This window comes from Garra rufa, chromosome 18 (genome assembly GCF_049309525.1).
Source record: "Garra rufa chromosome 18, GarRuf1.0, whole genome shotgun sequence".
Classification (NCBI taxonomy): Eukaryota; Metazoa; Chordata; class Actinopteri; order Cypriniformes; family Cyprinidae; genus Garra; species Garra rufa.
Window position 1 is genome coordinate 31,183,961 of NC_133378.1, and position 24,875 is coordinate 31,208,835.

Genomic DNA, 24,875 nt, shown 5'->3' on the forward strand with positions numbered 1-24,875 from the left:
AAAGAAATTATAGACATTAATACTTTTATTTAGTAAGGATGCTTTAAATTGATCAAAAGTGATGATAAAGACATTTATAATGTTACAAAAGATTTTTATTTCAGATTAATGCTGTTCATCTGAGCTTTCTATTCATCACAGAAACCTGAAAATTTCTACTCAGCTGTTTTCAACTTATAATAATAATAATAATAATAATAATAATAATTGTTTTTTGAGCAGCAAATCAGAATATTAGAATTATTTCTGAAGGACCATGTGACTGGAGTAATGATGCTAAATTCAGCTTTCAAAACACAGAAATAAATAACATTTTATAATATATTCAAAAGGAAAAGAGTTATTTAAAAAAAAAAAAAAATTATATATATATATATATATATATATATATATATATATATATATATTATTTAAAAAATGAGCATAAATAAAATTAAAATAAAACACTAAAACAATAAAATCAATTATTTTAAATTAACCAAAAAATGGCACATATAAAAATTCTATATCATAATAAATTACAAATTAAACACTAAAAATGTAAATAAATATTTTAAATACAAACTAAAAAGTGAATTTAGGCATCACAACACTATAATACACAGTATAAAAATGGATATTCATTTTGAGATTACATTTAAAAATAAAATGTGTTTTTAAAGACATGTTTTTTATTGTTAACTAAAACTGAAATACTGAAACTAAAACTGATTAAAACATTTATGTTACTTGAAGTTAATTAAAATAAATATAAAAAACTTTTAATTCGGCTAGTTTCCAAAGCAAAATTTCTACTTGATGTAAATAAATAAATAAATAAATACAAAAAAAGACAAAAACCATTTACTAAAACAGGTTTAAAAAACAAAAGAAAAAAACTACTTCAAATATTAGGAATTAAAACAGTACACAACAGTAAATGTAATCAAAAAAAAAATGTAAGAAAATTAACATGCACAATTAAATATAACCTGATATACAACAACCAAAACCAATTTAAAACATCCAATATCGACTGATAAATAAAACAGTTGTCTGAAGACTGACAGAAAAACAAATGCAAAAATCTGGGTAAATCCCTCACCATTGTAACCATCTTGGTTGAGGTCTCCGAGAGGCGTAATGGAGCTGCCAAACCGGCCGTACGTCTGTGTGCCGGTAAGGTGAGGTAGTTGAGGTGTGAGATCCAGAGGTCCGTTCTGCATGTACACATAGACCCGACCTAACTCTTCCAACCTCCCATCAGAGTCACGAACCATGAACATGGGAGCACCAACTATCAGGTCCATCATCCTGCAGGTGATACGAACCACAAACTTAAACACTGAACACATTCTTGTGGTACATTCTCATCTAAACCCAGTTATGGTTACCTACCCGTCATTGTTTATGTCCGTAACAGCCACTGCATATCCATAGTAGGAACCCATCTGAAAAATTAAGGTAGATATGTAGACACAAGTTTCTCGTTTTAAACTATACATACAATATGCAGGACCTTCTGAATGTCACATGGACAGTAACGTTATGCCTAAAGTTATACCTAACTCCAACTGGTTATGGTTTAAGTACATGAAAAGAGCTCTTTGATGATTCAGATGTGGCTCGGCTCTGTAGCCCCCTGAGGTGGGCACACACAACTGCTTTTTGATTGTATTTACTCAGCTGAGGCAATCAGAGCAGTTAAAGGCCTCCAACAATTTCCATTTGCAAAACTGTGGCGCTCGTTTAGGAAAACTGCCCGTAAGCTCTTGCCTCACATAATCCGCCCTTTTACTGCTTACCACAGAGCACTCCAGCCTGGTTTAAAGACTCTTATAAAGGAAATTATTTTTGCTTATGTCATCATTGTGCAACAGATTGAATAATACCAGGGTGGGATGAAGCTTCACAATGCAGTAAGAATGACAACTTCTGTTAAAATGTCACATCCTAAAATAGATGCAGCTAGAATAAAATATATTATTACACCACAAAAGCCAATGGAACAAATTAGAAACGAGATTTGAAAATATGAATAGTGCATCAGACTTACCTGCTCACCAGTGAAGGTCTTCAGCATATCCAGAGAACCATTAAGAATTGAAACCTGATAAAAGACAGCACACTTGAGTTTTCTTGCCATCAAGTAGCATTATAAAAATCTCTGGTTGATTACCAACTCCAAACTAAAAGTCATACTTTAGTGGATGTGTAATGGATTTGATCACTTTAAAGTCCTGAAATCATACTTAAAGGGATTCTGTCATTAATTACAGTTGAGGTCAAAAGTTTACATCCCTCTTTCAGAATCTGCAAAATGTTCATTATTTTACCAAAATAAGAGGGACCATACAAAATGCATGTTATTGTTTATTTAGTATCCACAGCTGTTTTTTTAGTTGTTTATGAGTCCATTGTTTCTCCTGAACATTTAAACTGCCTGCTGTTCTTCAGAAAAATCCTTCAGGTCTCACAAATTATTTGGTTTTCAACATTTGTGTGTATTTGAACCCTTTTCAACAATGACTGTATGATTTTGAGATCCATCTTTTTACACTGAAGACAACTGAGAGACTCATATGCAACCATTACAGAAGGTTCAAACGCTCACCGATGCTCCAGAAGGAAAAACAATGCATTAAGAGACGGGGGGGGGGGTGAAAACTTTTGAACAGAATGAAGATGTGTACATTTCTTATTTTGCCCAAATATCTTATTTTTTCCATTTAGTATTGCCCATCAGAAGCTACAGAAGATACTAACATGTGTCCCAGAAGTCAAAATAAGTTAAATTTACTCTGATAGTCAAATTCCAAAAGTTTTCACCACCAGCTCTTAATGCATTGTTTTTCCTTCTAAAGCATCACTGAGAATTTGAACCTTCTGTAACAGTTGCATATGAGTCACTCAACTATTATTTTCTCTTGTGGAAATCTTTTATGTGAAATATTTTTTCCGGGTCAGTACTAAATAAACAATAACATGTATTTTGTATGACCCCTTATATTTTGATAAAATAATAAAAATTTTGCAGATTCAGACTCTCATTTCTTTCCAAACCCGTAAGACTTTTATTTATCTTCTGAACACAAATTAAAATACTTTGATGTTTGAAAGCTTTCTGACACTGCATAGACAGCAACGCAACTAGCTCGTTCAAGACAAGACATTGCTAAAATAGTCCAATGTGACATATTTGCTACAAAAAACACTTTTGGTGCACAAAGAAACAAAAATAACAAATGGCATTTCACAATTTTATCTTCTTCTTGTCAATCTTCGACAAAAAGTATTCTTGCAGCTTCATAAACTTGAGGATGAACCCCTTTCTGGTCCTTGAACGTATTGCGTTTCTGTCTATGCAGGTTCTATAAGCTCTTGGATTCCATCTAAAATATCTTAATTTGAGTTCCAAAGATGAACGGAGGTCTTATAGGTTTAAAATGACATAAAGGTGAGTAATTAAGACAGAATTTTCATTTTTGGGTGAACTAACCCTTTAACCTGCATTTTGAGTGAAAACATCTCTGGTTAAAAGTCACAGTTAATAGTGCGACTGCTTCTTCTCACCTGTCCATGCAGTCTGACTCCCCTGGGAACTCCAGTCACAAAGTCTGAAAGCAGGCGAGCCAAAAAAGACAGGAAAAAGAAAAAGATTTAGTAGTGGAAACACCTCAGGATCTCAGAGAATTCTGGCGATCAGAGTCACTCCAAGTCACTCGAAGTGCTCCATTTTCAAATTTGTTGTGTGTAATGGATAAAGAGGGTATAACCATAACACCTCCTTTTAAAGATTGTACAAACAGTGCATGAATTTTATACATCCGTCTATGGCTAATTCAACAGCAGGTGATGATAATAAATTGATACACAGTCACTTTCATTCCATCTGAGCTTTTAAGGAGTATAATAAAAATGACATCAAAACTGTAACCTAAATGAGAACTAGATGTAGAGGTTTTGTATTTTAGGGTCACAACACTCACCTTCATCATTGTCACCACTAAACTCGCCCACAGCCACTGAGTATCCTGTTAAACATGAAAAAAATAGGTGGTGACAAACAGGGAAAAAAACAAGTATTCTCAACTCGACAGCGAATAAGGTGGAATGGAAAGACGTACCCATGTAGTTGTCATCAAATGTGATCTCTTTTTTCTGTTTGGTCTGAATCTGGCCATCCACTGAGGTCAAGAAGAATCCTGGGTAATAGGCCTTGACAATTTCTTGTTTAACTGCAGTGATCAATTGGCCTAGAGATGGTAAGGAGAAATTGATCTTTTAATTGCATTTGCATTGAGTCAAAGGTCACAGTCGACGTAAATAATAAAAGCAAACATCCATGTTTTGATGAAAAGACAATTGTGTCTTTTTAAATATATAAATTAAAATGTGATTTATTCCTGTGAAGGCAAAGCTGAATTTTCAGCAAACATAGTCCAGTCTTCAGTGTCACATGATCCTTCAAAAATTATGTTCTTAATATTATCAATGTTAAAAACAATTATGCTACTTAAAAGAGAAGTTCACTTTTAGAACAAAAATTTACAGATAAAGTACTCACCCCCTTGTCATCAAAGATGTTCATGTCTTTCTTTCTTCAGTCATAAAGAAATGGTGTTTTTTGAGGAAAACATTTCAGGATTTCTCTACATATAATGGACTTCTATGGTGACCCCGAGTTTGAACTTTCAAAATGCAGTTCAAATGCAGCTTCAAAGGGCTCTAAATGATCCCAGCTGAGGAAGAAGTGTCTTATCTAGCAAAATGATTGGTTATTTTCTAAAAAAAAAATGTACAACTTATATACTTTTTAATCTCAAATGCTCCTCTTGCCGAGCTAGACAAGACAAGCATTTGAGGTTAAAAAGTATAGAATTTGTAATTTGTTTTTAGAAAAGCTGCATTTTGGAAGTTAAAAGAGAAATCTTGAAATGTTTTACTCAAAAAACAATTTCCTTACAACTGAAGAAAGAAAGACATGAACATCTTGGATGACAAGGGGTGAGTACATTATCTGTACATTTTTGTTCTGAAAGTGAACTACTTCTTTAATATTATTGTGGATACAATACATTTTTTCAGGATTCTTTAGTGAATAAGAAGTTTGACAGAACAGCATTTATCTGAAAGAATCTTTAATAAAAATGTAAATGTCTTTGTCACTTTTGATCAATTTAATGCATCTTTGCTCAATGAAAGTGTTCATTTTTTTTACTTTTGTTTTACTATTCAACAGTAATAAGCCCTTAAAGACTCTAAAGGCTTATGTTTTTATTTTAAAAGCCAAACCTTGCCAGAAGTAACTGCCAGGTCCTCCAAGCACCACCTTTCCTTCCTGTAAAATAGCAACAGTATCTACGTAAAGCCAGAAGGAAACATCAGCTAAGCAAAGCATTTTGTTCTTTTCAGTTCCAATATGGCCTCACCTGTGTAAAATCTGCACTGAATCCACCTTGACAGTAGCCCTGTCCTTTTCTTCCACGGAATTCTGCAACAAATGCCAAGTTAGGTTACTGTGACTTCAAAACAAATGAAACTGAACAGTGCCACATCAAATCATCAGTGACTGCAAGCCCACCTGTGCGGCACGGAGCATATTCCACAAACTTGGTGAAGTTTTTGACGGAGAGAAAACATGAGCCGGTAGTATCGGCATGAGGCGTGTCCTCCATGGCTCTCCATGAGTAGAGGGGGGCACAAGCCTATGGAAAAGATAATAATAGAGGTTAAAAGTCAACTCCATTAAGAAAAACACCAATATTACAGTTCAGTGAAGCCATAAGTCAACGGTACATCTAGAGCAAAGCAACCATGATTGAGAATTCAGTTCACAGTTTTATAATCCATAAGGATTTAGAAATATCCACAAGCCAAAAGAGTCATAAAGCTCAAATTTAGAATGAAAACAAAAGGAATTACAATGAATGAATAGAGTTGGGTTTGACCTGATTGTTCATAATTTGAGACTTGCACAGACAATTTAAGAACATGAACATTTGTCTGTGAACGCCAAGTATGGTTAGTGACTCAGTTCTAAGTTCAAGAGGAAATAATGGTTTGTCATAATTTGAAGGAGGGTTTATGTTTGCCTATCATACTGGCTATGTTCCACACAGCTTAAAATATGAGTAAGAAGATCTTACCAGCACACTATCTTCATGCACTCGTACTGTTGCTCCAAACCACTGATGGGATTTGAACTCTCCCTGATGCACTGCTTCATTCAGGGTCACGTTTAGATCTCCTATTCAAAGAAAATAAATAAATATCACTTTATTCTGTTCATTTATTTACAAAACAAATCCATAATATGCAATAAATGCAACCCTGGACCATAAAACCAGCCATAAGGGTCAATTTAATAAGCCTTCCATTGATGTATGAATTGTTAGGATAGGACAATATTCACAACTATTAGAAAAAGACACAACTATCAGAAAATCTGGAATCTGATGCAAATAAATAAATAAATAAATAAAATAGAGAAAATCGCATTTAAATTTGTCCAAATGAAGTTCTTAGCAATGCATATTACTAATCAAAAATTAAGCTTTTATATATTTACAGTAGGAAATTTACTAAATATCTTCATGGAACATGATCTTTGCTTAATATCCTAATGATTTTTGGCATAAAAAAAAATCAATAATTTTGACCCATACTATGTACTGTTGGCTATTGCAACAAATTTATCCGTGCTACTTAAGACTGGTTTTGTGGTCCAAAGTCACAAATGTTCTTTGTTTTATTGTGCACATTTCTCCAAAAGTTGTTATTTTAAAAAAAAGAATGTGTGATAATATATCAATTTATAAACATCTCCTCTGAAACATTTTTCAAAGTCCTGTAAACAGGGGAAAAATATGAACTACAAATATTAGAGCATTTCACAACCTGATCACATCCCATTGGATAAAATTGAGTCCTGCCGAACATTATTTTCTAGCGAATATTCTGTTACACTTAGAAATGTCACAACACATTAGCTAAATGTGATTTTTAAAGGGATAATTCACCCAAAATGAAAATTACCCCAATATTTATTCACCTTCAAGTCATCCTTCGTGTATATGTTTTTTTTGTTTTTTGTTTTTCCAGACAAATACAATCGGAGTTGTATTAAAAAAATGTCCTGGCTCTTCCAAGCTTTATAATAGCAGTGAATGGGTGTTGAGATTTTGAAGCCCAATACAGTGCATCCATCCATCATAAAAAGTACTCCAGACAGCTTTGGGGTGTTAATAAAGGCCTTCTGCAGTGAATCGATGCAGTTGTGTAGGAAAAATATCCATAATATCCAAAATAGCAATATTTTTCTTACACAAATGCATATATTCACTTTAGAAGGCCTTTATTAACCACCCAGAGCCTTGTGGGGCACTTCTAGGATAGATGTATGCACTTTATTGGGCTTCAAAATCTCAACACCCATTCACTGCCATTATGAAGCTTGGAAGAGCCAGGATATTTTTTAATATAACTCTGATTGTATTTGTCTGAGAAGAAAGTCATACACACCTAGGATGGCTTGAGGGTGAGTAAATCATGAGGTAATTTTCATTTTTGGGTGAACTATTCCTTCAAGCACATTTAGACCCCTAATAAATGAAAAGACCAAGGTGAAAAAAAAGAACAGACTGTACAGCGCAGGCTCAGGTGTCTTGAGGTTAAAGGTCATATCATGAAAAGCAAGCACAAGACATATGGTCACATATGGGCTGAAATGGGATTCATAATCAAAACAAAGGTGACATGTCCTGGCCAGTGAGACAGGTTGGGACTCAACAATAAGACCACCAGACCAAGACCATCAGAGATCAGGTTCAACTGCCAGAGAAGTCCCCAGGCCAGAAAATTCAAACTGAATCGCCTGAAAGCCTCCGAAACGCTCCGTTCCCCTCTCTGACTGCCAAACTGAACTCTGCCACAGACATTTCTCCAGTTGCACCATAATTACAAGCATGATGCAACGGGGTTCTGTGGTGCGATGGAGGGGAAGGGGTAAAGAGGGACTGAGGAAGAGGAGAAATGAGTGAAAGGTACAACTGGTGGTAACACAACTCTCAGCTGGCTCTGAAGAGGGCCTGGTCTCATTCTGAGTGAAGAAACTGTGCCAGGGAGCCTCATCCAAACAAAACAGGAGCTCAAGTTATCTGGGTTAATATTACGAAAACTGTCAAGAAATGTCTGGATCATGCAGCAGCCCCAAATCAAAAGAAGAAGAAGAGGAAATTATATTTTGCATAAAGAAAACCAAGTCTACAATTAAATCAGCCAAAATTATTAAGCACCTTTATTCAAACCCCTTCCCCAACTGTCAGTAGCCTACTGAATTATTTGCAATTATGCTTATTTATAATTATTATTTTATTATTATTATTTTTAATAATATAATTAGTCAAATTAAATGACCAAATTTAAAATACAACTTTAAATATATATAGATATAGATATATATAGATATATATAGATAGCTAGATATAGATATAGACACATACACACAAAATACAGAAAACAGCCCCACATCAAAAGAATAAATAATTATTTTGCAAAAAAATAAATCATTTTAATATATTAAAAATACATTTTTAATGTTTTAATTTATTTTATATAATAATTTAGAATTATATAATTAGTCAAATTAAATGATCAATTAAAGTAATTGTAACATTAATTCTTTATTTTTTTACTTTATTATTTATTTTTTATTTGTTTCTAAGTTAATGAAACATTTTATATGACTTGTTTTATTTATTTTATTTGTAATATTTATTTATAGTAAATTTACATTACTTTTTATATTGTTGTTGTATTTTATTTGTTCATTTGTTTTTGAGTTAATAAAAACATTTTTATCCGACTTTTACTTTTTTAATCACATAATTGTCATTAAAATAATAATAAAAGTCTATCACATTAATTTTAATATATTAAACATCTATTCTAATCTAATTTCTAAAATTGACCATTCATAATTACCTATAATTTATTACAATTAAAATGAAAAATAAATGGAAATAAATAAATGAAATATTACAATTAATTATTTATAATTATGTATAATTAATACAATTAAAATGACCAAATTTAAAATACAACTTAAAACACAGTGGCAGTATTAAAAAGAAAAGGAAGAAAATAAATGGAAAATATTTGTAATTTATTGTTATTGTTTACAATTATTAAAATTAACTATTTATAATAAAATACAATTACTAAAATGACCAAATTTAAAATAAAACTTAAAACATAATGGGAGTATTGAAAAGAAATGGAAAGAAAAATAATTATATAGAAATCTTTACACAACATTTTCGATTTCATGGTTTAAAAAGACTTAATTTCATTCTGAGTGAGGAAACAGAAACCACATCCAATCAAAACAGGAGCTCAAGCTATCTGTCAGACACACTCCTCCAAATACCAACACACTCTTTCTCACTCTCAGTCTTCAGTTCACACCACCCTTCACCTTCCTCTTCCCTTTCTCAAAGTCTGTCATCCCTTTCTAGGAATTCCACTTCATTATTTTCTCTGTTAAAGTCACCATCTCCCACTCATTCCTGTATTATCTTGTATGGTTTCTTTATCTCCCTCGACTTGTCATCTCTGTATACTTGTGCTATTCTTTCCCAAACCACCCTTTTACACAGAGACACACACGCCTCCTTTACCCCAGACGTCTTTGTTTCCTTCTCTCAAGGATGTTTGGTACCCCAGTAGGAAAGCAGTGGGGATTAGAGGCCTCTAATAACATTAGAGGATATATGCCTTATGGTCACCTCCAGGGTGATGGTTTTCTCTTTCTTTTCCTCCGCATCTTTCCCTCGCTCGCCGCCAAAGTAAAGAGTCTTAAAGAATCACGCTGGAAAACCAGCAGCCCTGCCCCTGTGAGATCCTCAAGTGACACTGTGTATGGAAGACGCCGGCTAATGTAAAACTAGTACACGGTCGGGGGGGGAAGGAGGATTGTGGGATGTGAATCAGTCAACGTCTATGGAGGTGGGCCGTTAAAACTAACAATTATCTCACTTTCCACATCACAAGTGAAGCATACAGCTGGGAAGATAAAGCTCAGCGGGGAAGGTGGGGAAAATGGTGTTGTTTGGCTACGGTTAGGGGAGAGCTACCCAAAACTGGATGAGATTTCCCTTTGTGTCAGAACAACAGTTGTGATTATTTAAGGCTCTGATGCAAGATACTGTTGAGTTACAACTGTCGGAGATCGAATCTGTGCATTTATTTACACGTTTAACACACAAAAATGGCAAGCTCTAATCTGATTGGATGGCTTAATGCAACTTCTGAGCAGTTTTATTATCTTGAGCAGAAACAAAAGTGAAAACATTAGTTTTTTTTTTTTAGATTTGTGGTGAGGTCTTTGTTTGAAACATTTGCTGACCAAATTTAAAATGTAAATAGAGCATAAAATGGGCTGTTATTCACTTTTTTCAATAGACTTTTTCATGATACCAAGCCTAGAATGAGCTCTTAATGACATATGCTTTAACAAAAACAAATAAACTAATAAAATAAAAATAAATGTAAAAAATATTAAAAATAAAAAACAAAAAGTAAAATATAAATGTTTTTATTAGCTCAAATAAAATAAACTAAAACTGAAAATAATAAAATATTAATACAGTAAAAATATTTTAAAAAAAATTAAAAATTAAATAAAACTAAAATTATAAAAAAATTGTAAAAAAAGAAAAATTATTTTACAAATAAAAATTAAAACAGGTCAAATAAAATGTTTGTATAATATAAAAAATAACAAAGAATAAAAATGGTTTTCATTAACTCAAATAAAAGCAAATAAACAAAATAAAACAAATAAAAAATAATAAAAATAAAAAAGTCAAATAAAATTCTCATCAACTCAAATATAAACAAAAATAATATTACAAATACAAAATAATACAAGTCAGATAAATGTGTTTTTATTAACTCAAATAAAAACAATGCAAAAAATATAAATTATTAAAAGTAAAAGTCAGATCAAAATGTTTTTATTAACTCAAATAAAACAAGTGAAAAAATAAAAATACAACAATAAAAAAATAATGTAAATATACTATAAATATACTATGAATAAATATTACAAATAAAAAATAAAACAAGTCAGATAAAAATACTTTATTAATTAAAAACAAATAAAATAAAAAGTAAAAAGGTGAGATAAGAATGGTTTTCATTAACTTGAATAAAAACAACTAAACTAAAAAAAACAAATTATAATAAAAATAATAATAAATAAAATTAAAATTAAAAATAAAAAAGTCAGACTAATTTTTCTTCATTAACTCAAATAAAAACAAATAAAATAATAAAAATAAATAATCATAAAATCAAGTAAAAAATTAAAGTTGAAAATAAAATGTTTGACATGTGAAAATTTACTATCTTAAATTTTTTTTCAGTAACTCAAATAAACACTAACTTAACTGAAATAAACCTAAAACTACACTAAAATTAATTATAAAATTACTAACTAAAATTATAAAAAGGGCACAAATTAATTTCAATTTACATAAACGTAAAATATAAAATTTATAAAAATGTTCAAGATTTATATTTTTTAATCATTATTATTTATTTATTTTACATCAAGAATGACATTTTTCCATGTCACAGTAATAGAAGCTGTAGGTGAAAATGCTCAATTGTCAATAATGTCATAATACAAAAAAATGTGGTCTTAAAATAGGCCTAACTAACTTAACTAAAATTAAAAAAGGCCACAAATTAATACAATTTTACATAAATTCTACATTACAAAACTCTAAACAACCCACCTGCAAGAAACAAAAATGTCACTACAAAAAATAAATTAAAAAAAGCACTAGACTCCGAGTAACACTTAAATTGTATATAAAATAAAATGATATAACTACATTAATGTAATATATGACTGATATAACCATTTAATAAAGCGATTTTACATAAAATAAAAACTACAATTAAAAATACAGCCTACAAATGATTTTTTTTAATCTGGATGCAGTTTCTTATCAGTACAACTGGAAACAAACTAAGTTCCCAGGGAGCAATAATTGCTTCTGTGGAAGAATTAGTCACTGGATTTGGGTCATGGTTCAAAATCATCTTTAAAAGATATTCAAGAATTTTGTTTGTTGTTAATAGCAAATAAAAGACATTCCACTTTGCTCAAAGTTAAATATGACTTCATTTTAAACACCATATAAAAAGGAGTATTTGGTTTAACCAAATGTCTAAGTGGGTGGTTCTCGGCTAGAATAAGACACAGTGTGGACCAGACCTTACTCTGGTAACGTGAGACTAGCGCTGATGTCACCTCCAGGATTTAAGAGGAAGTATTCAAACTATTAGGGCACCTTAAGAGACACCTCTGCTGTGATGAACAGCCATTTTAATCAAAATGCTAATCCTGCTAATCCTATGAGTGCTCTTAGTTCCTGAAGTCAGCCTGAGACGACCTGGCCGACTCTCTCGTGGGACAGTGGAGGTGAGGGGGTCACACACACACACCTCTTCTCTTTCAGTGATGAGAGAAGAGCCCCATTAGAGGAGTATCGTGATCTGTGTGAGAGAAAGGGAGGGGTAGCGGAAGGCACGAGCCACATGGCTAAATTCAATCATCACATCAAGCGTCCCCGGGGAGAAGCCGAGAGACTGGCAAATGAGAATAGACAAGAGTCAATGCTCGCTCTCCTCTGATTCCCGCCCACTCTCATCATTCTCTGTTATTTTCTTATCAGGGAGGAAGAGGAAAGAGGTCAGATCTGAAGACACGATTAGCTAATGCTTTCTCTGACTGAGGGATGTTAGGCAGGAGGAAGTACTATGCGACCCTCTTGCGGCCCACTTAGAGAGCCAATGGAGCATCGGTGGCCGCAGGGTCAAGTCCGGATTCAAGTGGCGAGGTCTTTAAGTCAAATATTTGCTGTGATTAAATGTAAACTGGAAATTGAGGCAATGAGAGAATGGGGTGTCTTTCATATTTTTATAGAAATAGATTTTTAATTATAAAAGATGAACTAATAGTGCACTGGGTAGATTTACAAATTGTAGTCCATTACTGATTACAAATTGCGTGAAAAATTGTAGTTAGTAACATAATCTGGATTACACATATTAGGTAATGTAGTCTGACTACTTTTTGATTACTTTCAGATTACTTTTGACCTAACTTGTTTATTGCATAGACTAGAAAGAAAGAAAGAAAGAAAGAAAGAAAGAAAGAAAGAAAGAAAGAAAGAAAGAAAGAAAGAAAGAAAGAAAGAAAGAAAAAGAAAGAAAGAAAGAAAGAAAGAAAAAGAAAGAAAGATAGAAAGAAAGATATCTAAAAAAAACTATGACAAACAATTATTCAAAATAAAACAATAATGAAAAATAAAACAAAATAAAATATCCAAATATATTAAATTACAAATAATCATTCAATATTAAACAATCAATAAAAATTAAATAAAATATCTAAATAGATTAAATGAAAATAAAAACATGTATGACAAATAATAATTAAACATAAAACCATGAAAAATAAAATAGAATACACAAAGAGATTAAATTAAAAAAAACATATGACAAATAATTAAAAATATCTAAATATATTAAATAAAAAACATCTATGAGAAATAATTAAAAATAAAACAATAATCAAAATAAAATGGAATGGGATATACAAAGATATTAAATAAAAAATGACAAAAGTAAAACAATAAAAAACACAATAATAATAATAATAATAATAATAATAATAATAATAATAATAATTTTAAAAAAAAACATTTAATCAGAGAAATAATAAATAAAAATATAGGACAAATAACTAAAAATAAAATAAAATACAATATACAAAGTAATAGTAGAATTAAAAATTAAAAATACAATAATGAAATAAAATGAAATAAAATATTTAAATATATTAAATAAAAAACATGACAAATAATAATTGAAAATAAAACAATAATTAAAAATTAAACAAAATTAAATATATAAATAGATTAAATGAAAATAAAAAAGTTAATTAAATGTATTAATTAAAATGAAAACAATAAAATAACAAAATTAAATAAAAATATAAATAAATTAAATGAAAAAAACATCCTTGACAAATAACAATAAAAAACTGAATAAAAATATATATAAATAGATTAAATGAAAAAAAAAACATCTATTACAAAAAATAATAAAAAGCAATAATCAAAAATAAAATAAAATATATAAATAGATCAAATGAAAATCATCCATGATGAATAATTACAAATAAAATGTAATACAAACAAAAATGTATATACAAACAGATCAAATTAAAAGAAAACATGACAAATAATAATTAAAAAATAAAACTAAACAACTAAAAATAAATTAGCAAAATAAAATAAATACTTCCAAACCAAATGGTGCTGAAAAAAGGCAGTTATTACCAAGCCTCTATTTCAGGTTACATCCTGAACTGCTGACACTAAATGAAATTGAAGCAAACGCGTAAAAACCATTTGTCAAAATATCAACCGTTTCGGATCTGTCAGGATGTATTGACATCTAATTGAATGATCATTGGATAAGCATTAACCTCCGAGGCTAAACCAGCCTCTGTAATGCATCACACGCCACGGGGTATTAACTTAATCCAATTATGATCTTCTGCTTGACTATTGAGTTAAACCAAAATAAAATTATGTTTTAATTGAAGTCAAACGTAATACAAAGAAGAGCATGACGTTTACATGCCTCATAAGCACACAATACATTTGCTAAAACAGCCCTAGCTAAACCTGCTATATTTCGTATACAGAGCATACAGCTGTGCATCACGAGTTCCAAGTATCTTAGTGACAGTTTTGTTGAAACGTATCTCGTGTTTGAGTAATAGACAGTAAATCACAGCTTGGATTTTCAGAGGAGACTTTGATTCTGCAGGAAGGATGCCAACCATCTCTCACTGAGATTGTGAACACTTCATTGTCCCCTGACATGTGCTCTACATACTCAGCAACTTGGAAGAGATCTTAAGACTGCGTCTGCTTCAAGAAAAAAGACAATACACAATTGATCGAGCGCATGCTGCGGTCTACACTTATTCTTTTTTCTGGTTGTTGTATTGTGCAGAAATCTGAATTCGAATGAAATGCATTTTTTATGTTTTACGTCACCGCCACAACAGAAATTACTCTGGTATGGCGAGTAGATCAACGACCAACAATGCTAGCAATGTTAACACGCAGGCACTAACAAGACAGCCACAAAGCTACACAGTCTCTGTTCATATCAAGATTGAATATCTATTATGAACACCATTTGAAATTCTTCCAATGACCTTTTTTTTTTCATCACTGACCAATAAGACATAACCTTTTGTGACGGCATCCGATACATTAATGCATTAGAAGTCTGCTCGAGCACTTGTCTGGCTTCGCTTCATCTAAATCCCATCTTCCATCACTCTCTCAGAGCTAAATCTACACAATGAAAGGCGAAGGGCTTCGCAACCAAAGGGTGCTAGCTTTGAGGAAGCCACATAATGGATGGAGCAGATATCTATCAACACTGGGATTGTTTTGGGAAGGATGTAGAAACTCAAGTCAAAATACTGGATCCAATTTAAGTGCCGGTATACAATTAGCGGTGTACGTTCTTATGTACTAAATTAGTCGCACAAGCTTGATAAACTTGATTTGAGGATCAAAACCATGGTATGTATTGTAGTGATGTACTACAATTTTGGGAAGTTTTTGGACAAAATCACTGAAAAAAAACAACAATGAACAATTAATTATCACTTGTTTAATGCGTATTCTGTGCAGAACACATTGATTACTTTGAAATCAATTGTTGACATGTTGACTTGTTGTAAGTAATCAGTAAACATGTTGGTAAAGTAACTATGTAAATATTTTTCAACTGAAATATTGAGTCACTCATTGCCAAAAAATATTGACAACTGGTTTAATTTATAATCGAATTCATAATTATTGTTAAGTAAAACTAAATTCACTATGACAACTAGTAAAAAATAAGTAATTTAAAACATACAAAAATAAAACAAAATATATTAAATGAAATATATAAATATATTAAATGAAAAAAACACCTATGACAAACAATAATTAAAAATAAAATATTAAATATAAAACATAGATTAAAAGACATCTTTGATCAATAATAATCAAAAATAAAATATAAATATATTAAATGTAAAAATATCTATGACAAACTATAATTAAAAATAAAATATTAAATTAAATACATATAGATTAAACATCTATGACAAATAATAATCAAAAAATAATAATACAAATAAAATATAAAAAATAAAATACTATTAAATGAATTCAATAAATAGATTAAATGAAAAAAATACATCTATGACAAACAATAATTAAAATATTAATTATTAAACAAAATGCATCTATGACAAATATTAATCTAAAATAAAATAATTAAAAATAAAATAAACATTTAATAAATTTAATAAAATAAATATTAAATGAAATATATAAATAGATTAAATGAAAAAAATCTGACAAACAAATTAACTAAATATTAAGTGAAATACATAAATAGATAAAAAATAAAATAAAATAAATATTAAATAATGAAACTATAGATTAAAAAATAGATTAAATAAAGCCATCTATGACAAACAATAATTAAAAATAAAATAAATGAAATACATAAATAGATTAAGTGAAAAAAACTGACAATCAAAAATAAAACAATATTTAAAAATAAAATATACAAAATAAAATAAATAAACTAAATAGATGTTTTTATTTATTTAATAAATTATACAACAAACACTAATTAAAAATAAAACATTACAAAAAAATCTGAATAAAAATAAAATAAAATAGAATTTAAAAAATTAAATATTAAATAAAAAACGTAAAATAAAAAATATATAAAATAAAATAAAAACTGTAAAATAAAATAAAATAAAATTAAATTAAATTAAATTAAAACCGTAAAATAAAATAAAATTAAAATTAAATGGGAACTACTTCCAACCAATGGAGCTGAAAACGGTTGTCCTTAACTGCTGACACTAAATGATATTGAAGTAATTGCGTAAAAAACGGAAAAAAAAAAACAATCATGGCAAAAACACAACAAATTAACAAAACAACACTTTAAAAAATTAAAACAAAAACATAAAATATAATAATGAAATCATTCAAAATCTTAACAAAAGCTATAGCAGCATCTAAATAAATGCTGGACCAGAGAATACAACACTCTGAACAGCTTTCTGACTTCACTCTTTTTGTGAGCACCCATATCAACTAGTCAATGAGACTTACCCTTTGGATCAAACTCTATGCTGCTGCATTGTGTTTGGCTGAGGCTCCATGGACAGTAGAAGACTGATCCTCCTTCTCTGATGTTGGGCTGGCTGGTGTTGGCTTTGGGTGCTCCAACTATAATACTCACACTGTTCAAAGAGAAAAAAAAAATGAAGGAAGCTGTTAGCATACTAATAAGACCATGACGAATATTTATAAGAGAGCAGGACAAGTACAACAGTGTTCCGACCAGGGCTTAAAAACGGAAAAAAAATCCATTCGGTTCACTCCGAGCAGAATCGATATTATAACGTTTCTGTTCTTGCGTTCCTCGTTAAACAATACGTTCCGAGAACGGTTTTCTAGAAAAAATACCGGTTAATAACGTTATTTTATTGCACAGCACGATAGATAGATAGATAGATAGATAGATAGATAGATAGATAGATAGATAGATAGATAGATAGATAGATAGATAGATAGATAGATAGATAGATAGATAGATAGATAGATAGATAGATAGATAGTGTGTGCCTTTTAATAACATGTTTGGCATTATGTTTACAAATGATTAAACCAAATTCCGTGTTCGTGTCATTTGAACTTCTTGTCTTTAAAACCGAAAGTAAACGAGTTCACAACCAGGGTTTGAAAATTTGCGCGGTCCGAAGTAAGGTGTTAAAAAAAGTGTGCTATATTAACACCCTCAAATGCACTACATATAGCCAAAGTCCTTTTAAGAATGGTAAAATGGTAAGATGGTATTCTATAGTCTTTGATATAGCCTAGCGTCAGAAGATTTTTTTTTATGAAAGTACAATGTTGCCAGATATTGCTACGAAAAACAAGCAATTACAAAAAGAGAGAAAAAGATATCCGAAATAAGTTCAAAGCTTGTGTTTTTTAAACAACATTAATATATCAGTAACACTAACGTTCAACTTTCCACTTTATAAACGTCCCAAAGTGTCACACTAAATTGGAAAAATACACGTATAATAGGTGGATCTGGCAACAAACGGAGGCTGCACACGCGCTCTCACTCAACGCGCTCTCAAGCCCCGTTCACTGCGCTAGCTTCTCGCGTCGCATCAACATGAATTGCAAACACTCATGTGATATGAGGTGGTTTAAACGGCTTAATAATCATTCAGAGAGCTTGGCATTTTATTTTTGAATATACAAAAATGACCAATGGCCGGACCTCGGTGACCTCATAGCTGGCTACGGCCGTGCCTGGAAACGCCTTACAAATGAGCTAATCATTTTTTTTAAACAATTTTCTTGTTTGATAATACTATAGCAAAATAAGCCCCCTCAAGACCATCCGCTTCACATTCTGACCACACGGCTTAATCTGCGATAAAAACCTGTTGACTTAATTATTCCTTACCTAATATGCATAGCCTATTATAGGCTATTTTCACTCAAACAAAAGAGAACTAAAAACAATAGACAATTTTAACTACAAGTTTTAATTAGGCTACAATAACTTAAACCTAAACATACCTTTGCACATGAAACAGCCAGGTGCTTGGTAACCTTAAGCTGGTCATCAGAAAGAGCTCTGCTTATGACGTCTGCTTCGCGGGCATTTCACGGTGTATGCGTCACCGTCGCATTTGCGCACACAATTTGAATTCATGTTTTTGGTCTGCCAAATTGATATAATAAAGAGAACGATAAAAATACCGTTATTAACCGGTTAATTTGGAATTTCTGTTTCTGTTTCTGTTCAGAACGATTAAAATTGATTTTGTTTTCGTTTTTGTTCCTGTTCCTGTTTAATGTCATTTGTTTTCGTTTTTCGTTTTCGTTCCTTAAACCGGTTCAGAGCCCTGGTTCCGACTCACAAAACGTCTACAGGAAACTTTGTTAAAGGGTTCGGATTTGACCATCAGAGCTTTCTTTCCATGTTAAAGAAGAAAGATAAAAACACCAGTGTTGGGAAGCCATTTTGAAATAGTTTTAAATTGAAACAAGGTAGTTATATTAGTAGAACTATTACTAGTTACTTTTAGCTATTTTTTCCCCCTAGAATTCTAAAGCTTGATATTAGTGCCATTTTGGACATAATAAAGACCAGCACACAACTTATGATCTTTGAGGAAATGGACTGTCTCATAATCGACCATACAGAGCTGAATTATGTAACAGCGTGGCCATGTGCAATGGTTAGTAACTTGGTTGGCAACATGTGACCGCCAACACACAACCACACACACACACCAGGCCCACTGGGTAATAAGTCAATGGGAAAACAAGAGCCAAGACAGCCGAAGTCAAGCTAGTGCTGCTTCTACAGCTGCTTTTCCCCCTGGGTTATCACAAACATATCCAAATATTTGAACACAAACAGACAAACATAGCCACATATATTTAAAAGCATGATCTCCAAGTAATCCACACATCAAAACTTCACAAAACCAAACAAACTTCTCAATACAGAGGAATAAACAGGTTTTGACAGGATGACAGAATGAAGCAGGAACAGCTGTTTACAGCATTTTTACATTCTTTGAAGAAAAAGTGCGGGAATGTTGCGATTGGTGTTTAGCATTACTAGGTAGGGTTGCCAGGTGAAATGCATGGTTTTTTGGAGTAGTTCCCCTGGTAAAATTCACATTCCAGGGGCTAAATATCACATTATTGGGGTCGCTCCAACCCACGGACAAACTGAAAAACAACTCGCGGCAACAGTGTTAATGTTAAAAGTTCCACAGGAAAACCGCGGACTTGGCAACACTGTTGCTAGGTGGCTTCTTACAGGCTCAAGTCAAAACTGTTTGTGATATTCTGGTCTCCAAATACGGCTTCATTCCCTGTTTTTATGTCTACCGTCATTCACATTTTTGAAGTCAGTTAGTTTTTGTTTGTTTTTTACTTTTATTCAGCAAGGACAAATAAATCAAAGTAATCAAAAAAGACATTTTGTGTTAGATTATATCAAAACCAGTCTTAAGTAGCACAGGTTTATTTGTAGAAATAGCCAAAAAACATTGTGTGGATAAAAATGATCGATTTTTCGTTTATGCCAAAAATCATTTAGATATTAAGTAAACATCCAATTTTTGCTTAGTAATATGCATTGCTAAGAACTTCATTTGGACAACTTTTTTACGTGATTTTCTCAATTTTTCTTCTCATTTAGATTTTTTTTGCACCCTCAGATTCTAGATTTTCAAGCCAAATGCTGTCCATGCCAAATAAAAACCACGCATTAATGCAAAGCTTATTTATGCAGTTTTTTAAGGTGATGTATTTTTTTTTTGTAGTCCAGGGTCACATATGTTGTTACTATTTTAATAAATGATATTCTATTTAACTTTATTCATCAAAGAATCCTAAAGAATTTATCACAATTTCCACAAACATAAAATATTAAGCACAACCTTTTTACCTTTGAAAACTGACTTTTTTCTTGCAATGGCAAGTTTAAAGCTCACAGTTTTTATTCAGCAAGGACACATTTAATTAATAAAGTGCATGTTGTTGCTATTTTTAATAAATGATGTTCTTTAAACTTAATTCTTTTAATCCTAAAGAATTTGTTAAGGTTTCCACAAATATATTAATTGCCACAGTTTTCACCTTTGATTAAAAAAAATTTTGAGCACCAAATCAGCATGTTAGAATGGTTTCTGAAGCATCATGTGACACTGCAATCTGGAGTGCTAAAAATTAGGGATGCACCGATATGAAAATTTTGGCCAATATCGATATCCGATATTAATTTTTCTGTTATGGCCGATGGCCGATATCGATATGTGTTTTTAAAAAGTGTATCTGAGATGATAAAAGTTTGTACATACTTAATTTCTTCCTTTATTTTCAGAATGTATTTTATTTCCAAATAACAAGGTTACAGGGCTACCATAAAACATAAGTAACCAACTTTTACCACTTATCAAGCATGCCAGTATTCTAGGGCTGGTCCGCATTTCCTGAGCTTCGAAGCTTCGGTAGTAATCAAAACCGAATATTCGAAGCTTCGGTGGGAGGGGCTGAACATATTCTTCTCTCTAATAAAGGCATGAATCTCTGCATGTCTTTCTGTTTGCATTTGTATTATGTTGAAAACAGTTCATCCAAACGATTTTTGCTGTGGACCCAAGGGAGTGCAGTGTTGCATTTTGGTGCAATATGGACACATGAAAGGAACGTTCAGAATTAATATAACGTTTGTGTATATAGGCCTATATATAAAATACAAATGTATATTATTTTGAAACCCAAAATAAATGAGGCTCAAACATTATTACCAAACGTGCGTGTTTATTTGAGCACTTCCGTCAGTGAACAAGCAGCCTACAAAACGCTAAAATAAATCAAATAAATAATACATTTAAATATGAAACTAGCCTAAATAATAATGTTAAATAGGCTATTAAACAAATATTTGTGGCAAAAATTTCTGAATTAGAAATCATCAGAATTACTGGCCCGAGTCCGACTGAAACCGGTCTTTTTTATCTTTCTCTTCCCCATTACACAGCTGCCATTTTTAATAGCAAAGTGATTACACTTATTTTCATTTCTTTAGTTTATGAAGTTAATTTAAAGATACATTTGGAACACTTTTTGTTTGTTAAATTCCAGTTTTTGTTTTTTGAAGTAAAGACCAAGCGGCAGACAGATCAATTTAGCCCTCTCAAGTCATCACGATTTAAATTAAAATCCATAGATATAAAAAACTTAAAAATATATCACAACATTAGTTGAAACGTTTAACCTAGATAAATGTGTGCTACTAGGCTCATATCCAATCGTTTGTGCGGAGAGTAAAGCTGAAGCGCGCTTTGCAGGACATGAAGGCACCGGTGCGATGTGAAACTTCAAGGTAAGACTAATATATCATCCGGAACTGTAAAAAAAAGAATTACAAAACTCTTTCATTAGCTATAGGCCTAATCCATAAATATGCATTTATAAATACACTTATAAGCTCCTTGAGAACCATTTCGCGGGGGATGCAAGGTGCAAGGTGTATCAAAAAAAAAAAAAAAGAATATTCGAATCTCAAAATTTAAAATCGAATGCCAACCCACCAAACGAATATTCGAATAATCGAATATTCTGGTCCAGCCCTACAGTATTCATGGCAACATGTTTTCAGCTCGGTGCACTCCAGTTAAACTCAAATTTGAGAAAAAGGCTAAATCAAAATATCCAACACATATCCTGACTGTTCGTGCACATTTTTATGTAAATGTAAATGTCCAAACCCTGAAACAAGGTTTCTACCAAGCAAACATAAAAAAACAAGTCAATTTTAAGACCCATCTATAAAAATGTTCAAACAAAAATGAGAACTGTGACATCACCGTAATTCAAAAGACATGGTATGATATCGGACCGATGAAAAACAAATTTTCGGACCAATGCCGATAGGTAAAAAAAAAAAAAAATGACGAACATCAGCCGATATCGATATTTATGCCGATATATTGTGCATGCCTACTAAAAATGCAATAAAACAAATTAATAATTTCACAATATTACTGTTTTTTCATGAAAGCTTGTTTCCGTCACTGAATCAAAAAAAAAGATTTTTTATTATTATCTAAATAAATAAATAAATATAAATATATATAAATATTCTTTCTTGCAATAGCCAGTGTAAAACTCAAAAGTTCAGACTTTTTTCTAAGAACTGAGTGATATAAGCTCTTTGTGAGACAAAAAGTTGCAATTAGATTTTATATTTGTTAAATTTCATGACAGAAAGAAGCTTCCATGTATTTTTAATCAAATAAATGCAACCCTGGTGAGCACTTATATTCATTTACTCTAACCTAATTTAACTTACTTTTAATTAAATGTTTTCCTGTTATATAATCTGTCAGCTGAACATAATAAGAATGACCATTTAGAAAGGTAATAGCACATTATTTCTTGAGATTTGACATTCGAAACAAGCTCTCTGAGAAGTACCCAACAGTTTAAACGGAGACTCCCACAGTCCCTGCTCTTCTAATCTGTGTCTAATTTTCCAAGAGCCGGCATGGATTGGTGCAGTGCCGCCATGACCTCATTGTCTGTAAACTTACTATCATCTTTCCTGTCATTAAGGCCCAGTCCATTGAGAGACGGGGGATGGGGGTGTGGAGGTGTTTGTAAGAGGGCGCTGAGGGCATCTCTAGGGGGGGGTCAAGGTACAGGAAGAGAACACCCTTTCCTGCCCCCTGGGCTGGTCTCAGTGACGCGTAACCGAGGGCTTCCTTACAAAGGCTGTATTCAGCCATGGAGACTCAAGCCCACTTTAGATGGACTGCAGAGATAGAGTCCTATAGGTAGGACCAGATGACCACTTAAGACGAAAACAGCAAAGCAAGCAGAAGACAGATCGTCAACTGCATCCTAAATGAGAGGGATGGATTTTCTCAGCTGTTATTTACAAAAAAACAGTGAGTCTGGAGTCAAAGAATTAAAAGGTTGAGAGCATCATCAAGGTCTATAGCTTAAAGGGTTAGTTCACCCAAAAATAGCTCACACTCATGTCGTTCCAAACCCTTAAGACCTTCATTTATCTTCAGAACAGATTGCAGATTCACTGTGTGAATTTTGTATGTTTCTTCTCATTAAAGAAAGAGACTTTCTCCCTTTTGTTGTTTGATGACATGAACAGATGGCAGGAATATTAGACTGCTGTCACTCTAAGAGCTGCCCGCATCCAACAGACTGTTACACATGATATTATACATGATATTATAAAATAACTTGGGCTGTTAAACAGCTCACGTTTATCGTGAAATGAGTTCTCTTTTGCTGCTTATTGCACTTCAATGGCTTAAAACTCAATGCTTTAAAATGCATGTAAACAATAAGATTTCATTACCACGAGCCTGTAATAGAGACAACAGTCATAAAAATCTCTACCAATTGACACATTTTTACCGGTTAATCGTGTCTACTGGTATCGCCCACCTCTATATTGGATGTAAAAAAAAACATTCTACTCTTTAAAAAAAAAAAAAGCCGGAAAATTAGAAATTTTGCATTTAAGTTAAAAATACTAAAATTAAACAACTTAAATAAAAACTAACAAAATCTAAATTAAATGGGCTGGTTCACCCAAAACTGAAAATTGTCACTAATTACTCACCTTCATGTCGTTCCAAACCCATAAGACCTTTGTTCGTCTTAGGAAAACAAATTAAGATATTTTTGGTGAAATTCGAGAGCTTTCTGACCCTCCATAGACAGCAAGGGTCCTTACCACGTTCAAGGCCCAGAAAGGTATCAAGAACATTAACAAAATAATGTGACATCAGTGGTTCAACCGAAATTTAATGAAGCAATGTTCTTGGTACCATTCCGGATCCTGTCTATGGAGGATCAGAGAGCTCTCGGATTTCATCGAGAATATTTTAATTTGTGTTCCAAAGACAAAAAAAGTCTTACTTACTTGGAACAACATGAGGGTGAGTAAGAATGTCTGAATTTTCATTTTTGGGTGAACTATGCCTTTAACCATAATAAAAATCCTTAAACTTCAAATAGAATTAAAATGAAAACTGAAAATATAAAAATGCAAGCCAATTCATCATCATATTCATCTGCACTGACTTTCATTGTTCTGGGGTACTTTTTTCTGTCTACGTCTTTGCTATTTTT

The 24,875-nt window shown here is 31.8% G+C and overlaps 1 protein-coding gene across 1 annotated transcript in view; it reads right to left on the reverse strand.

Annotated features, from left to right (window-relative positions):
• The window catches only part of itga5 (integrin, alpha 5 (fibronectin receptor, alpha polypeptide)), a 74,951-nt gene that overhangs the window by 37,641 nt on the left and 12,435 nt on the right, over positions 1–24,875 (reverse strand). The window contains exons 2-12 of the mRNA XM_073822951.1: positions 17,277–17,407; positions 6,129–6,229; positions 5,564–5,687; positions 5,412–5,473; positions 5,275–5,320; positions 4,107–4,235; positions 3,969–4,013; positions 3,553–3,596; positions 2,036–2,089; positions 1,378–1,430; positions 1,085–1,293 (exon numbers count right to left, since the gene is read on the reverse strand). Coding sequence (XP_073679052.1) covers positions 1,085–1,293; positions 1,378–1,430; positions 2,036–2,089; positions 3,553–3,596; positions 3,969–4,013; positions 4,107–4,235; positions 5,275–5,320; positions 5,412–5,473; positions 5,564–5,687; positions 6,129–6,229; positions 17,277–17,407 — 998 coding nt within the window. The remainder of the gene's footprint in view (positions 1–1,084; positions 1,294–1,377; positions 1,431–2,035; positions 2,090–3,552; positions 3,597–3,968; positions 4,014–4,106; positions 4,236–5,274; positions 5,321–5,411; positions 5,474–5,563; positions 5,688–6,128; positions 6,230–17,276; positions 17,408–24,875) is intronic.